This window comes from Sander lucioperca, chromosome 3 (assembly GCF_008315115.2).
Source record: "Sander lucioperca isolate FBNREF2018 chromosome 3, SLUC_FBN_1.2, whole genome shotgun sequence".
Taxonomy (NCBI): Eukaryota; Metazoa; Chordata; class Actinopteri; order Perciformes; family Percidae; genus Sander; species Sander lucioperca.
This window is the reverse complement of record NC_050175.1, coordinates 19,349,978-19,368,648: the sequence shown is the minus strand read 5'-3', so window position 1 is coordinate 19,368,648 and position 18,671 is coordinate 19,349,978. Positions and strand designations below refer to the sequence as shown.

At 39.1% G+C, this 18,671-nt stretch overlaps 1 protein-coding gene and 1 long non-coding RNA gene across 3 annotated transcripts; one reads left to right on the top strand and one right to left on the bottom strand.

Moving 5' to 3' along the window:
- Positions 1-1,995: 1,995 nt before the first annotated feature.
- foxf1 (forkhead box F1) lies at positions 1,996-5,911 on the bottom strand. The gene is made up of 2 exons (XM_031314198.2): positions 4,584-5,911; positions 1,996-3,377 (listed from the first exon to the last, which is right to left on the bottom strand). The coding sequence occupies exons 1-2, from the start codon at positions 5,560-5,562 to the stop codon at positions 3,214-3,216; spliced, it is 1,143 nt and encodes a 380-aa protein (XP_031170058.1). The 5' UTR covers positions 5,563-5,911; the 3' UTR covers positions 1,996-3,213.
- Positions 5,912-6,416: 505 nt separating this feature from the next.
- Positions 6,417-17,097, top strand: LOC116060702. 2 transcript variants are annotated; one of them, XR_004107559.2, is made up of 3 exons: positions 6,417-6,765; positions 12,622-12,817; positions 15,560-17,097. It is a non-coding gene; the product is annotated as an uncharacterized LOC116060702 (long non-coding RNA). The 2 variants fall into 2 exon arrangements; XR_004107558.2 differs by lacking the exon at positions 15,560-17,097 and adding an exon at positions 12,967-13,147.
- Positions 17,098-18,671: the final 1,574 nt, after the last annotated feature.

Sequence of the window (18,671 nt, the reverse complement as noted above, 5' to 3'; positions counted from 1 at the left end):
GAAATGACATACTAATGGCATTGTGTTTGGTTAGGCCAGTTTGAGTACTGAGTAAGAGATACTGTAATGCCTGGCAGAACTGTTCTAGTGTTAATGTTTCTGTTTGTAACACGTTATAACAATATCTACTAAAGCATTTGACTGTACTGTTTCCAGCTTAGTCTCTTTTTGCTTTAATAAACTGCAATATCTTACTTTGATTTTTGACGTATTTGAACGGTGATCTTAAATTCTTAAATTACAATTCATACTGTTTATGCCGCATTTAGGAAATTGCACTTATTGCACATTTTGGAGATCAAACTGCAAACTTTGAAAACCCCAACTCCTACACTGTTGTATTCCAGTTTTAACAAAGCCCGATACCCCTCAAACTATCCTTACAGATAACACAGATTGTTCTACTGAAGAGGCAGTAATTACAGTAAACTTAAGATATCTCAGACCAATGAGCTCACCCAAATACGAAACACATAATTAAAATTGTTTTATCTATTTCGAGCAAACTTTGGATTATGCATCCAGTTAGTGTTTTCTTGATTGGTAACACATCATATAGGGTGACAATTCATTGTTGCCTTGTTTTGGTAATGGCTCTATCTGCAGTAGAGAGCAAGAGATTAACTCAAACTGAAATACTAAGAGTATTAAACACACACAAGACACTCATCAGCACCCAATAACCCGTATCTTGTGCCCTGTAATGTTTAAATGTCGTTCTGTCTGCACAGACATTACCTGGTAACTGATCACTCGGGTCAGTCAGCAGTGCCAGACAAGTGCCCCGTTTTCACTGAAGGCTTGATTGTATTGAAACACAAGCACACATCATGTCTGTCTGCACAGAGCAGGCCTTAGGCTTTTTATGGAGCTGTCACCCACAGGCCTAGTGAAGGAACAGCTGTGGAGCCCCATCTCACTCCCTCAGCACCGCCAGAGCACTGAACCTCGGCAAATGTCATCAGTTAGTTAATGCGCTGTTGCCCTGCTGTTGAGCCTACTATCCCTGTGCTCGATGGCATGCTCATTTTACTGGGGTTCAGTCAGTGGTCATGCTGTGAGATTTCAATGCTGCACAAGTATTTAAAGGCCGCGTGTTTACGGCCTGAAGTACAGATGCATGTGTACACACGCGCCTCAACAGCATTACTTGTGAAGTAAAATTACCATGAAGACCTCTTAAATTAGTTACTTGATCTAACTTACAAGAGTAATCTGACTGAGTGAACTATGTGGATGATCACAAAATGGATTGCTGCCCCCCATGTTTTTCTACATTAGGAACACCTGTTATTATTTTCAACACCACACAGTTCTCTGAAACTAAAATCATTTCAAATCCTTAGATATCTACATTTTCTTATCTGGGCCAAATCCAAATTAATATTACTTTCATTGCATTGCCAGTTCTACTAGCCAGTAAAACTAAGTTAAATTTTGCAACTTCTATAATCAACAAATTGATTTAGAACATTTTGGTAAATTGGCTCAGTAATAGTAAAGAGTGTTTTAAGAGGAGAAACAAAGCTTAAACCTACACAGCATCCCTTCATATTGTATGTAAAACCCCTAAACTATTCAGCATAACAATACTTTGGGGAAAACAATGCTTTTGAGGGAAATAACTAAACCTACCAGAGCTTTTCACCCTGTAAGCAAACGCGGGTGAAATTTCTGCCTCTGATTTGTTACGCCTTAATTGCTTTCTGCAGACACTCGTTACATAGAGGGCATAAAACAACTGTCCTTTAAAACCATTTATTTAAAATCTATAATCAATTAATCATTGTTTTGTGGAAAATCAGATTTGTTCATTTAATGTCAGCTTACAATAACAGGCATGACCTGCTCCTGCCAGATGAAAACAGACTGTTAGTTAAACTGTTCGACTTTGGCCTCAATCATGAACTGCATTATAACAAGACACCACTGTGATATTCCTGGAACATTTTTCTGTTGCGGTACTGTAGTACTAGTGTGGACCTTTTTATATGCATATTATGCTTTCTTTTTTTTTTCTTCAGTATATGCATATTATGCTTTCTTTTTTTTTTCTTCACTATCACCAAAGATTTAGTAGATTAAAGCCATGTGAACTCAGTTTACCCACATTTTTAGTTTGATTAATTAATGTGTGTTAGAAACCTATTATAAATATTGTGATGTTTAAAGAAAAAAGCAGACATTGCTCAACTCTTTAAATACTACTAATTTAGGGTTGATTGTGTAATAGTGAACACCAACATGAGATTTACCGTTTTGGTGGGATATTTGTAGTGTCCCCCAAAAATTGACGAATTATTTTTTTTTTTTTTGTGGATTTAGGCTTAAACAACCCAACCGATATATTTTATTTCTTACAAATGATTTGTTGTAATATAACCTAAAGATTAGCCCTCATTGATGGAACCTTGCTAATTTTCCTAACATTATATAAGTATACAGTGCTGAAAGTAATGATCTACATATATCTAACACAGACGACAGTGCTTACAATATATCCTCAATTTCATTTTAAAACAAATAACAAGCGTTCTGACAAATATTGCCAATACAGAATATACCTCCTTGGCCAATTCGCCTGAAATTAAAATATGTAGGCCTACTGAATAAATAAAAAGATGCGCTAGGCTATTCAAAAAGTGCCTTCATCGTTTTTACATAGTATATATGGACATGTTTATGTGATGTCCATAATTGTTCATTTAAAAATTCAACGCTGGTATGAAAGTCCAAAAAAGAAAAAAGAGCCTCAGTCTAATTTGTCAAAGGAAATAAAAGTATGTATAAACTTCAGACGGGGAAAATGGACGTGTGCATTTTTACATTGGCCTACTTAAACAAGAAGAATAAACATTAAAGTGTGAAGTGGTAGTCATCCGCTCTGCAGAACTAAGTACCAGACAGCAGCAGGGTTTCATATACCCAGTCTTTACCCCGCTGGTCGATGTTGATGGCATGAAAAAGTTTATTTTATTATTATTATTATGTTGCTGCTTTGCGATTGGCCTGTCTCCGTGTCTTTGTCGCAGTGTGAAACCGTACAGAAAAGTAGTCCAGTCTACTTGAAGCAGTGAGCGCTCTCCATGGGCCGGGGCATGCCTTTATGTCTCTCAGTGGTTATTTACTCGTTTGTTCTCTTTTCAGTTCACCCTGCTGCATGGCTCAAGTCTGTGACACCGTCCTCTGGTCTGCAGGTTGTCCGTGGGGGCATCACATAACGCAGGGCTTGATGTCCTGGTAGGAGACCTGTTGGTGGTGGTAGTACGAGCTGCTGCTCGGTGAGTGCATCGCTGAGGACGTCATGGCGTTGAACGAGAAGACGAACTCCTTCCGGTCACACATGCTTGGAGACTGGGAATGGTACCGAGGAATACCTGCGAGAAGCATTTAAAAATATAGATTTAAAAACAATGAAAATATGTAACTTCGCAAGGACGTTTAATGAATGTTGTTTGAGGCTCTGAAAAAAACATCTAGCGCAAAAGAATGATTACAACTGTTATATAAATACTTTCTGTCGGCTTTAATTGTTAATTGTCAATTATCAATGATAGACATATCTTCTTAGAGCAGCTGTAGCCTTGACTTTATTTGATGGATCCATTAGTAATAAAAGTAGGCTGTAAAAGAAAGTATATCATTATCATATATTAAAAAAATAAATATGTTAATTTAAATGGAGTATCTATCCTAACACTGGTGTTTTTCCACATATGTCCTACCACATTTTGTTTTGTGAAAGGAAGACCATCGAACCTTTAAAGATAAATGATATATATATATATATATATGTTTTTTAAATAAAGATACATTCTATAGGCTACTTAATTTGTAGAGGGCATATATAGAGCTATAGTTTCTAATTTTGCTAACTCTATTCCTCACAGAGAGAGTCAATTTAGCAAGCGCGATTAGGATTGTCAAAAGTGGAGGCGGGCTTGCAGGGCTAATTGACAGTGGCCCTTTGCACGCCAGTCCCGGAGGACTCAGAGCCTCGGGGCAAGGCAGGCTGGTCCCGACCGCGCTTGTTTTTCTTACCCAGAGATTGGCACGACTCTAAACCGTCCCGGCAGACTCTCTTTTTTTTTTATCACTTCCAGAAAACCGTGCGAGTTTGAAACCCCTGATATCTGGGTTTTATTTGAGTGGTCTGTTTCAGTTGGAGCAGGACAGTAATGAAGCTTTCATTTTCGTGGGAGGAAATACGTGGTTTCTTTTAGTTGCATCATTTTCCTTAATGGGCTGTCTTGATTTTAATTATTCTTCCGTTCTGTACAATAGAGATAAAAGCTGGGTGTATTGATAGCAAAATAAACTCATTCAAATAAAGTAACGCGAGGCTATTCAATATTTCCATTACGCCCACGTTTGGCATACGACCATAAAAATCCGTGACCCATGCTTAGGCTATTGTTTAGACCGTCTGGTAATTAAAATTAAAAGTTTGGTATTTCTAAATATTCCTGCATCATATTTCTTCCTAAGATCTATCTCCTCTCTTTTTTCTTTATAAAAGGATACAGTTTCAAACATGTTAGTTTTTTTTTTGTTTTTTTTTAAGTAGATATTATTGAGCTTACCTTGTAAATCTGTAGTACTGTGCCCGTTCTGGTGCAGGTAAGATTGGTCTAGTGAATGTGTGGGCAAGCTTGGCTGCAGCGAGTTTGCCCCTGGATTACAAGGAGACAGAGGCTGCTGCTTTATGTAGGAGGCCCCGTTATTCAGCGACGCCGATGGGGCCGGAGCCCACGCCGAGGCTGAGCTCGAGTAGACGGGGTGAGGCTCCATGACTCCAGCGCTGGTGAGCAGAGGGGAGGCGGAATTGTCGTGGTGGGGGTAATCACTGCCAGTGGATCCTGTACAACTTCCCATGTAGGAATGTCCACCGTTGGTCGACAAGTGTGACATGGTGTGCCCGGACAGACCCATCCCGTCCATGTTACCTGACAAGTGTCCATTCATCATCCCAATCCCACTGTCCAGAGACAAGCTGTTGGGCGGACAGGATAGGCCCCCGCCGCTCCCCTGGAAGTTGTAGGACTCGGGGATATGGTTGAATCCCAGGCCGTTCATCATGCTGTACATGGGCTTCAGCGCCTGGCACTTGCGCCTAAAACCCCTGGGTCTCCTTCTAAAGGAGCCTTCCTCAAACATAAACTCACTTGCCGGGTCGATAGTCCAGTAGTGGCCCTTCCCTGGCCGGCCGAGGCCCTTGGGCAGCTTAATGAAGCACTCGTTCAGAGACAAGTTGTGACGCACGGAGTTCTTCCATCCCTGGTATGAGCCCCTGAAAAACGGGAAGCGGCTCTGCAGGAATTGGTATATTTCACTGAGCGTCAGGCGCTTGGTTGGAGAGCTCTGGATAGCCATGACTATTAAAGCAATGTATGAATAGGGGGGCTTCTCTGGTCTCCGGATTCCTGCGTTTGTCTTTTTGGTTTTCGTAGTGGAGGAGGCGGTTTCCATCACCGCCGTCTGTCCGTGCGGCTTCTCCGGGGCAGACATCGGGCTGCTCTGGGCAGGAGTCTGCGCTGGGGGCTGCTGGACCTCTGCCGTCATTAGTTAAATTTAGTCTTCGAGATGGCAAACGAAAAAGGTTGCTTTCCACCTTTCCAGCTATAAACACTACAAAGTTGAATACTAATTCGCTGACATAAAGAGCAAAAAAAGTAACCGTATAAGGCAAATTGTAGGCAAACTTAACGCACGAGCCAAATACGAGACTGTCTTCTTAACTCTGACTTCTTCCTTTTGATTCAGTTCAGCAGCAGTCTGAAGCCGTACCGCCTTGTACGCAGCGTCCGAAATGGGATAAGGAGTAGAACAGGAGCCGCTTTCCACTTCAGTTGGTGTGTTGTCTTGCGTCCGAGGAGCTCACTTTTTACTTATCTGTTGCCATCAGCGCATTGGAAGCTGGATGTCTTGGCCATCCTAATGTTAAGACCCGCCCAGTTCCCTCCTACTCCAGTGGTGGGCTTAAGCATGCACATCTGTGTGCGTTCACTTTTCAGGGAAATGTTTTTTTCCCTTCTTTACATTGAAATAGGGAATATAGCTCTCGTATAGCCTGGACGTTACACAATAGAGCGACATTTAAATGGCTTATTGGTATTATATGATCACACACTGATAGTAACTACACTGGCTGGGGCCTTAAGATAGCCTACAAATGTTGCCTGTTTTTTTAATATTATTTTATTTAAATTTTTATTTTAACACTAAATATTGATGATAGTGATATAAATTGTCTAGATTCATAAGCCTGCAGTGCAAACAGTATCTCTCCATTTCAGGCCACATGTTTGATGCACCAGCACGGTACATAGGTCATGTCTCTATTATTATTAAACTAAATATTTTTAAAAAACATTTTTAGTGTATGAAAATTATTTACCAGAGAACATACCATTCTTATTCAAAACCACCCTTGTGATTTCTGTAAAAGATAGACAGGAACATGGGCAGGATGTTTATACAGCAAAACGTAAACATGTTCCCTGGCCTTCTTTAAATAAAAAATCAAGCAAAAGACCCGTTAGATCAGCTAATACTCAATCTGATGCGATATGCCCGTCTGTTCGCGGCGTCCTGTGTAGATGTTGGACGTTTTTGCACATGAATATTGTTTGTGTAATGCAGTCATAATATTTACGCAGGGACGCAGGAGGAGTGAGGTGGAAGCTCTGCCGAGCTGTGAGCACAGAAACTCGGACGGGGACTTGAGATTGACTCCTGCAGGCATTTTATGATCCAGGGATAAAGGTAAAGTGGATTTTACACTTTTCAGTCAGAATATCACCAGCAAGAACTGTGGCCGGTTTAATTTAGTGCCGCAATGGATCTTTGGTTTGTTTTATGTGACATGATAGTGTATAGGATAATTAGAAAAACGAAGCCTAAATTATGCCTCAAGCCTTTTGCTTTAACTGAGTTGTAATTCACTCAGAAGAAGATGCGCACTAGTTTGTTTTAGCCTATTTGTTGTGTTTCCAAAGTCGGAATGCTTAATTTTAGTTCTTGACACTGCCTTTTCCACAGCTGTGAGCGAGAGCTACTGAAAGACGATCAGTCCATAACCTAAAACTGTTGACAGTAGATTGCTTATTGTTCCCTGGAGATCTCGATAGCTGCAGCCTGCAACCTTGTGCCTCTCCATGGGTTCAGTTAGTTGAGCTTGTTGTGCTTCTGTTCTCTGCCGGCATTACTGTTTCTAGTGGAGGCTTGTGACTGTTAGTTTTGACGCAGTGGAAAATAACACCGGAGAGAAAATAGTGGATAAACATGTTTGCCTTGTGCGTAAAACCTGAGAATGTTTGGAGACTATGTTCCCTGTGCGTAAAGGTCACCAGTAGCTCTAATACGATTTCTTTCTGTAAAATAATGAGGCAGCATGTTCACAAGTTCAATTTGAGAAAACATATTTAAATCAAATTTCGATGTTTAACTCACATATCCAATGGTTAATTGATGTCCGGTCCTTTTTTTGTTTCAGGCGAGAAAACAATTAATTGTCAAATTCTCATTGTCAACCCAAAGGTGACAGACGTGCCACTGTTAGTTTTTGCTGTTGCAGGGGACATTTAATGGATAAATGAATGTAAGTATTGTTTTAACCGGTGCCTGCTCGGCCACTCGCCTGGGGTGAGGGCCACACATTTATCAGGGTAGCGGACCACCCAGCGCGCACCAGGGGCAGGCGCGCTCCCGTCCTCTCTCTGCCCACTGCATTTAATTACCGCTGATGACTTCATTCCATTAGGGCGCTCTTTTTTCCCCCCTCACAAGCTCATTCGCCCCATGTCATGTTATTCTTTCTTTGTTAAATATCGGCCTATATATATAATATATATTTTATTTCTTTATTTTTTTTTTTTCTTGCATGTTAATCCAAAGCCAGTGATGTTTACGCAAACCATCAGTGTTGGATGGTGATGCGCTACTCCCCCACTGCATTCTTCTTTCACCAGTAAAAAGCTCCAAAATCAGTTATTTTGTATTACCTGTAAGATACTATTGAAGTTTAATGTTCAATAATGGTAATACAATAATTGACCGGTAGGCCTAATACATATCATCATAACAGCATGTATGTACCCTACTGCTGTATATATGTGTTTTATGGGATTTGAGAATATTTTACAGGTAATTTTAACGTATTTTATATTTTTTATATATATTTTATATATAAGGATACTTGCTGTAACAGCGTCAGTGGCCGATTGTGTTCGTCATTACTGAGGCTTGCGTCCCGAGGTCAGAGCTTCCCTGTTGCTCCATCGCAGACGAAGTAATGCTCTTTTCCATGACGTCCCATCTTGAAATATTTGACAGTGCTGCATCCTCAGGAATGCTTGGCCACTTAGGGGTAGGTACACCGCAGAGTGCACAGTCCTGACAGGCCTTCCGGACTGTCTTACCGTTATTTAGTGCACTGAAACCAAATTTGGACCCCTCAAAATCACGCTGTTGCAAAGTTGTGCAGAAATGAACACACGGCCTATATGGTTTCTTATGGGTTACATTCTTCCGTCAGTCAACTCTTGGACAATGGCGTACTACATCAACAAGCCAACAAATATCATTTAGGCCTTGTTCTCGTACAAACTAAAGATTATTGTCAGAATACTTTCATATTTACAGTACATTCAGTTTTGTCTTCTAGCACTTCTTTGAGAATTAGTTTAATCATTGCACATTAAAATCTTGATATTAGAGACGGTGTTCTCCCAGACACTACAAGGCTACATTGTGCTACACCATGTGAGCAAGTCACGACACGGTTAACTTACAAAAATATTGCTTATTCATACCAATTAGGCAAATACACCCGGCGGATTATAGATCCAGCAGCTGCAGCGGTCAGCAGTGTAATTTGATTTGGCCTCACAGAAACAGATTAGGCTGTTGGGGAGACGAGGCCAGATTCGAAGTGACGCAGATCATTTTAAGTGTCAAAAGTTTATAGATTACATTTTCTTTACAAACAATCATTGTTGAGAAATAAGGCAGTTCTCTCCTCGGAGGGCCGCAGAAGGTCACCGAGAGGCTGCAGATACTTTAAGGACAGTGCGTCAAAGTGATCGATCAACTGGCCGTAAACTCATCCGACTTGAACTTGAATCAGGTTCAAAGCAACACTTAGCCTATATATGAAAATATGGTTATAGGAGGGCAAACAACTTTCCTAAATGAAATGTTTAACTTCTTCATAGTGCATGTATTTGATGTCGTGTGTCAAAAACTGTTGTCTTGAACTTATATAGAGAGAAAAAATATTTTTTTAAATAGGCCTATTATTCCTAACTGGTGAATATATATATATATATATATATATATATTATAAAGGTAAAACAGTTGAAATTCAATAACAGCGGATTTTACAAATTACAAATATTAGTCAGAGGGCCTGATAATGGTTTTTCAGTTTAATACCAGAATTAGATTTTTTTGTTAATGACATATAGCCTAGATTTCTTAAATTTGAGTTATTCCATGCTCTCATGTTATAGAAGTAGTGTGAAGAACAAACATGTAAATAATATAGGCCTTGGTAAGCTGTAACAGTGCGTTGTTTTTTTTTTTTTTTTTAAATAAACCTGTTTATCTCGTCTTTATATTACAGGGACTCTGAAATGAACAAATGTTATATATATATATATATATATATAATAGATTATTTTTATAATGAAACTATTATGCTTATGAAATGATTTTATTGCACATTTTGAGTGTATACAAGACCTTTTACTGTCTCCGACTTTTTGTCAAACAAATAATTGATATTTCCTAATTGGTTGGCTCTGTCTCAGTGTCGCCTGCAGTTCACTTAGCATTGTCGCTTTAATTGAAAACAGTGTAATGTCGAGGTGGGTACCCCCTCATCACTTTCCCTACGCTGTAGGTGGCCGTGTATATTTTCATTTAAGTGGTGTTTATGTGAACGAGAAAGGACGGGATTGCTAGCAGACCGCTGATTGCGCGCATTGCGTCTCTACATGGATTTGAAGTGTATTTGATGGGCACCACCCTCTACGGTAATCAGCTGCAGCAGAAGTGCGCGCGATGACTTTTTAATTTTCTTGGGAGATATCTGCTCCTTGCCCTGTTGTGTGTGTGAATGGGCAAAGGAAAGTAGTCCATTGGCACATCATCCTTTACAGAATAGATCGATTAATTAAATGTTTGTGTTACTTTTCACAACAATTGCACAGCGATGTCAATGCTCGCTATGGAGACAGGCCTATGGGCGCAAACATCCTGAAGCACTGCTGAAGTGTCCTTGGGCATGCCACTGAGCCCAAACCTATATGGCATTGCGGACACTGCAGTCTGACTTTATAGTTTAAACGAAATATCAATTCATATTTCAAATCCGTGCGTCGCGTTGCAGTTGTTACAGTCTGATGGGAATTGTAAGGCGTGTATTAATCTGATGACACATTTAGTTCACTGCTGTTATCCTTCGTCGCATTTCATATTAAAAACAGAGGTTATGTCTTAATAATTTAACACATAGCCTAGAATAACGGACTTTATAATGTAGGGTGGCCGATAACAACTATATCCACATTTTAGACTAATTTTTCCTAAACCTATTTGGACTGCGGGGTTACACATCTAATAATCCTTTTATACATTATAGTACATTTATTTTGTATCATTGTTATTGTAATAACTAAATAGTTCTGTTCTGTTATTTATCATTGGCTGGTAGCATGCACGTCACAGCTGTCTGCTGCACCTGCAGCAACAGATACGCAGCTATCAATTGCACACTTCAGCTATGATTCATAATTGAAAGTCGTTGATGGTGTTTGGATATTGCGAACCTTAATGAAATTGTTGCATCGTTGCACGTTGAACTTGAATATTAGTATATTTTATTAATATTAATATTTAATTATAGCCTAGAGCGTGAAATTCGTCATTTAAACCTATTTCAAACCTCATTAGGATGTTCCATAGCAGAGGCAATAAACCAATCAGTGTGCTAAGCTTTAGGTCATCTATTTCGACGTTTGAATCCTGGCTCATGCAGCATTCGACACAAAGTATTTACTTTTTGTTCAAAACGGCTAACGCTCTGCAGATAGGGAGCTCATTATGCCGAAATACGTGAGTCACTGGTAGAAACGTTATTGTGAGAACCCCGGCCTACTCAGTAAAACTTCACATCGCCTTCCCGCAACAGTCCCTGGTGTGCTATATCGTCAAATAAAAGATAGCCCACTCACATCATCAGACTGCATGTTAAAGCAGATTTAGTTCTGTTTTCTGACAGCTGCAGAAAACGTCCCTTTCAGACAATGATGAAAGAATAAAGGCATAGGCTATGTCAAATTATTTCTGGTTTATGTTGTGATCATAGGCAGCACCACATAATTTGACACGAAGGACAGCAGTGGGGAGGATTTGGCAGGTCCAGAGGTTTTACACATTCCAAACTGTCCAAATGTGGTTAGCGCTTGCAGAAGAAATTTTCTGTAATTTCCAATACCTGTTCGTAGCAAGTTGGCATTCCAGCAAGTTGACAAGCTGTTTTCTGTGTGAAACTGGACAAAACACACAAAGCATAAAGAAACATTTTTTAAAACAACAAAAATATGAGTATATTTTACCTACTTCGAGGTTAGACTTCAAGGTTTAAAGCATGAAAAAAAAAGGATTGTGTGTTCATGTAGCTGTAATGTCTGGTTGATAGACAGTTTGTCTTATGCATTCATTCTCAATTTATACAGCAAAAGTATATGAATGATATAGATTAATAGATTAGAAATTGTTTACCAATATTCCTGAGTATTTTAAAGTTGTAAAAGGAAATTGGTGCTTGGGGATTTTTAGGATGTTTGGTTTATTGATAACATCTAAGATATTTATAATATATATATATATATATATATATATATATATATATATATATATATATATATATATATATATATATATATATATATATATATATTAGACACCAGGGGCACAATGTTAAAATCCAACTTATTTCCATTGTCCCCAGTGTTTGGTCATCAAAGTTAGTTAATTATATAGACACCAAGTCATTTTGACTAAATACTATATTCCCTACAGTTTTAGTTTTCACTCACTGTTGTGTTTGTGTGTGGTCTTCAAATCTGTTTTGATCTGAATGTGTATAAGTAAAATATTGGATGTTTTAATTTAAAAGCAAACGTTTAATTTTTAATTTAATATTGAAATATCAAAGACACTCTCAGACTGCTGAATAATTGCGTTACTGATGTTTTAAGGGATGACTTTTCATTATTTCTAATCTCTTTTATTTTAGAATTCCCTGATAACATATTAATCAATACTGCTTTTTAAATCTAATACAGGTTTCAGTTATTATAAACTCATAAACATAATTATAATTTAAAATGTTTGTTGGATGTTGAGTTAAAGCAGCCAGGATCTCTGCTCACTTCCAGTGTAATTACAGCTGGAGTACTGATAATTAATATGGATTAAAAAACAATATTGTGCATTCCTATGCAGTTTTTTTTTATTTTCAGAAAAAGTCCAGTGAAAACACATTCAAATGTTCCACTAAATGCTTCATACACCGCTTCACTGCTCCTCTCTGCTCTACTGTGGCCTTTCTAGGAAGATTCAGTCCCACACAGTGAGTGGGAGCCTGTTTGGTGCCCCACCCTGCAGCCTACACCTCCCAGGGCCGCTCCACCATGGTCTGTCTGATGCAGGGAGAGACATCAATAATAAGAGCTGAAGCAGAAACCACAATGGAGAACACAAAAGAGAGAGGGAGGGCAGACACAGGCCACAACCGGCTCTGCTGCAGGTTAGCTCCTTTGCTACAGCCTTAATGGCAGTTTGATGGGTGCACATGGGGAGACATGGGTTTATACGTATGTGTTTACATGCGCGTTTACATAATATCTATGGTGTTTACGTACAGCCCACTTATTCTTTTTTTTCTTTACTCTGAAGGGGGATTTTCCTGTGGCAAGCTGCTTCGGAAAAAGCAATTAAGAATTCCCAAACAGTACACCACAATGGGAGATATCATTTGTGCAATGTGTGTTCCATGTCCCTCACAGTTTTTTGTCTGGAGTGGCTTGGCTATTTTTAATCTGTGCACAACCAAACCCACCTACAGACAAACCACAAATTGAATGAAGGGGAGGGGAATGAGTGGACATAGTAATTGCCTATTGTGAAGCTCAAACTCCTCTGTTCTGCCATAAACAGCTTTGGTACTTCACAACTTGATACCCAGTGCTCCAGTCGGTTTGAAATTAGGGCATATCCTCATTGTCTGTGGGAACCCAAAGCCAGGCAGTGGTTGGAATCAGTCAGGAATGCTTTGGGATGGTAACTGGATTCAGTTGTAATGCCCGACTATCCACAGTGGAACCCTGGGGTGGGAAAAAGGCAGAGAGCATTTCCTGAGTGGAGGGGGGTCCCAGCGAAGCATCACACGCATGGGCATCATGTGACAGTGATCCTGCCAGGTTTTAGCCTATGATCCCAAGTGAAGAAAGGAGTGGAGAAGGAGTACAGCTGTGTGGGAGGTGTGGTGGGTGCTTTAGGCAGTGCCAGGGAAAGGAGAGGACAGGGAGAGGCACAAATACTGTAGCTGTTACAAAGCAACCTGTTGAAGAAAAGGGGGAAGTCAAAAGTATTGTAGTGCAAAGCTACTGTCTGTATCTGTCTCACAACATTTGAATGTATTCCTGAAGTAGCTGGGGATACACTGAAAGTTGTTTGAAATCGACTATGCTGTTTGTTTGTTTTTCACATTTTTTTCTTCTTCTGACATTTATACTCTGCATATAATCAAATTAGAACCTTACCTTCAAAACAATAATAAATAATAAAAAAAAAGGTGTAAACTGTGTCTCAATAAACTCTGTATCTGATAATGCTCTGGGGGGAAATAGAGGAAAAACAACAGGAGATTTTAACATCTGGAAAATAGTTACATTGGGTCATTTTGTGCATTTTTTTCTTTAAAGTGTCTGTGATTTTTTTTTTAAATGTAGAAAGCTCTCTCAGCCAATTTGCATGGACCTTTAACTTCAGTTCATCAGTTTTCATCCAACTTCAATATCATTAATAGCATCAGGTCATGAGGTAAAAATAACACCTGTGCAACATCAGCCGAGCTTTACCTGGCACAGCATACCTTATCTGATTAAAACCGATGAAAAGTTATTGAGGATGATCCTCGTTGAATGTCTGAATATAGAACTTAAAGCCATCTACAATTCCGTGTTATTGGCATGTAGCTTATTTGTTGGATTTTTGGAAAACCTGCATCATTAAAAGTCATGCTGCTTGGGCCACTAGCAGTTTTTGTTCACACTGTGCACACACGAATCACCTGGATTACTTACTGAAGAGAAAATCTTCAGCAGTGTGTTTGATGTCTGTGTGTTTTGATTTGACAGTTATGACTCTGAAAATCGAGTGACAGGAAAAATAAATATTACTGCATGCTGTTTGTATCTTTTCAGAGTACATTATCTGCTCCTATTCGTATTGATTAACATCCTTTGTAAATATGTATCTTATAAACTTTGTCTGAAAAAGGGATGCTCATTGCACTTGATTGCAATTAACTAGTAATTTCAACAGAGCAATTTAGCAAAAAGTATTGTGAAGAAGACTGTTTTGTTTGTTTGTAATAATACTGTTTACTACTACTACTACCTACTAACTGTAGGAGGACTCATGTTGGTAAGAGTGTGTTTTTATGTCCCTCCACCTGTTATTCTGTACATATGTGCATATGTATGTCCATGGCTGACTCATGTGTACATGCTGAATATTAAAATATTGGAAACTGTGTCTTTACCTTTTGGTTTTGTGTGCCTGCAATGGCTGTCTATGGCTGCATATGTTCATGTATCAGTGCATATGAGGATGTTGCTGACTAGATATTTGTGTCCAGAGTGACTGGTGCTGGCAGCCAGACATTGCTCCCTTTGGCTTGTGTAAATGTTGTGACGATCTTGGGAGGAATCTTACCCTATAGTTGTCAAAGGGCTTTTTATTTCCACCTGCTACTGGCCTCTTTCCGTTGGTCTGCTCTATAACAATGGTAGTGGGAAAACTGTGGAGTGCAAAGTGATTGATGTTGGACTGTATTTGGCCCTTCTTCAGATTGGGGCCTGAAAGGAAGTGGCTATCCCTCCCTTCCCCCCCGACTACCCCGCAATAATGCGGGGCGCGAGAGGGCAAAGTGCTGATCAGAACTTTCTTAGACATCCCATTTTAACTAACTAACCCTAACTAAGTGCCAATCGTAAACAAGGTTTCAACAGTTAAAAATCAATTTGCCACTAGAAGAAACAGAATGAAGTTAATTGATGCCACACAATTGATCCCCTCCATCTTGTCTTCAACCATCACTCTTTTTCTTGTCCTGTCTGGGGTGAAAAGAGATACAGGCTCATCACGACTGCATTCTTTCCATTTAGCTGAAGAGCAGCATGGCAGAAAAGGTAATCTATCATCCAAACGGTCTGTCCTTCTCTCTCCCTATTTCAAACTGTGTTTCTCTTTCTCCTTCCTCCAGGCTGGAGTGGGCAGGCGTGTGGCTTTGGCCACAGGAAGCTCTGAATTCTTTGGAGAATGGAAGATGTCTTATGGGGAGACATGCTGGCCTCCACCCACCCACTCACCACCCCAAAATGACACCTGACCCCTTCATGTGTTTATATCAGACCATGGAAGTGAGAAATAGTGATGAGTCACTCTGGCTGTGTGTTTACACTCTGGAGTCACGCAAGGAAGGAAATCAGCCACGGTCTGCTAAAAGTGGCGAGGTGAGAGAGAATAGCTGCAGTCCCCCAGCGCTGCAGTGATTTACCTCTCAGAGCCACAATATATTTCACGTCATCTCTGCTGCGAAGACTTTAGGCCAACAGAAGACAGCAACATTAGCAGCGCTTTGGACTGTACTCTGATTGCCACAAGGGCCAAAAGAAGAGGGCGTTACTGAGGATAGGTGTTTGTGCATACATATACTATGTATTCAGTCTTATTAGACGCACAGTGTCAATCACATCCAGTTGCTTTCTAATCAAGGCAGGTAAAATGTCATAGAATGAAAACCTGTATCTCCACACATCCTAGAAAAACAGGGTTTTCATCTTGATGACCATACATTTCACTATATAATTCATCTTGAAATGTTTTCAGAAACCTTTTTTTTCTCAGCTACAAGGAGAGGATCCAATTGCTCAATTGAATGTAAAAATGAAAATCTCTAAAACTGGAATAACTTTTTCACCCAACAGAAATGATATGTATCCTACCTATTCAGATTTTCTTTATTATAATTGATATATTTCATTGATAACAAGATTTAAAAAAAAAAACAAACCTTGTGGTTATGATTTCCTGCAAAAAAACAAGTAATCCAACAACTGAAGCCCCTAACTAAACAACATGATTATGCAGCACTTGATATTTTGTCTGACATTGTGCTTGTCACATATATCCCAAGTTATTTTATATAATTATCCTAATAGTGTATGTTGTGATGTAAAAAAGTGGATTTTATGAAAGCAAGCCAGCCACCCCTAATGATTTCAGTGAAATCTGTGTTTGTGTAAAAGATTTCATAAAAATACCAAATACATCAAAGTTGATAGAAATCCCAAATCATAAGTAATTTGAATGGCTTAGACTGAAACAAAACAGACTTGTTAGATTTTGAACGGAAATCATATTAAGAGATAGATGTGACATTTTATATTGACAATAACTGATGTGCCTTACAGGTTAATGTATACTTTATGGTTTCAAAAATACAATATTATAATGAGAATGTTCTCATTGTATTATAAAATGTGTTTATGATATACCGGTATGTGTGATCTTAGAGTGCTGTATGAACAACATTGGGCACGTATTGCTTTGTGCTCTAAAGGACTTTATGTGCAATGTACTGTAAGGTGTGTTTACTGTGGCCAGTGTTTCAACCATAGTGTCATTGTTGTCCTCCACAATGAGCGATTTTAGATTGCACAACTGTTGTTTTCAAGAGACGGCTGTAGTTACTGCAGTTGTGCTCTGTAAATAAAAGTGACACTTCATTTCTTTTCATCATTTTATTGGTGCAAGTAACTTCATTGCCGACTGTAGCGAGTATCCTGTTGCACACCCCCATACACACCGCCACAATGAGAGAGTTAGCAGCTCTTATTTTGGCTGATCTCTCCTGAATTGTAAGTCCTGTCAGGGCCTTTGATTGATTGTTGTGTTTATCACCATATTATTAAGTAATCAGGCTTCACCACAGCTGGGCCTGAAGCTCCTTAATTCCAGCTAAAGCACACGGCTTCATGCTAATTAAAGGTTTGACCAAAGTGTTTATTTTTGTGAATTTCTACCAACAAAAAAAAATAGTTGTCTGTGTGTTGTTATGCGAGTGTGCTGATTGTAGCATTTGTATCCTCTCTGGAACATTTAGTACCAAACTTGTGTTTTTATCTTCATCATGCTTATTCTCAAGGACAGTAGAGAGAAAACCATGCTGCATAAACTGCATGTAGAGTGTAATCTGTCCTTTCAATACATAATATACTGTTTTGCATTACTGTGTAACCTGCAAAATGACAAATAAGGTATGTACAGTACACTACAGTATATCTGTATGAGAGGGTCAATCAGTCTATGTTCGGTGTATCAGCAGAGGTTCCTTCTCGCTTCATTAATAGAGCCTGCAGCAGGCTGCGTTTGTGTATTCCTGAGGTAAACACAGTCATGGCAAAGTGGACATGCTGCTGAGTGTGTCCTGACTGGAGACAGAGACTGTGGCACTGTACTGACTGAGACACTGGCAGCTCTCTAGAGGCAGGGTTAATGTGATGAATGGCCATTTGGTAATGGGCCATGTATTAGGGTGAAATAGCTCTTTTAAAAGCCCAGGCTTGAGCCGTTGCTATGGGCAATTTGATTCAGGAATCAATCAGGTGGCAGATGTTTCATGTTGTATCAGTCAACTCTGTCTCGCTCTTTCTTTCAACCAAATGAAGGAAGAATTGCTTGAATGACTACACGTAGCAATCAAATTAAAGTGTAAATCCACGCGGTATAAAACTTCAGTGATGTCATATTGTTTAAAAAAAATCTTAGGCAAAAACAACAGGCCAATTTTAGGAACTTTATTAAACTGATAAACAAGTTGAAAATGTAATAATGTTTTTTTTTGTGTTTCTTAAGTGCTCCAGACTGTACAGGTACTGTATGTGCTTCTTGGTCAAACGTCAACCTGCGAGGATGGTACTGCATCTGTACTGTAGTGCTAAGTTCTATCCATTTTAGTAATTAATATACACAAGCTAGATTTCCAGTAACACAAATACCTAAGATTCAAATTTGAGAGTTTCAATCCACAAAGTGAAAATACATAATGTTCAAAGTGTACAGTTTTTTACGCTGAAAAGGTTTTGATGTATTAATGTTGTTATGAGGGTGTTTTTACTATTCTACTGAATCCCCTTTCATCGTTATATGTTGCATGTGTGATGGTTTCTTTTAACATGCTTTGAAATTACATTTTTCCTTTATTCATAATGTATTTCACATTGTTGTGCCAATACAAGCTGCTGCTGCTACAGTGTTTTGGACATCATGTTCAAATTGGGATTTGTTTTTCATTGTCATTTCAATAATAAAAT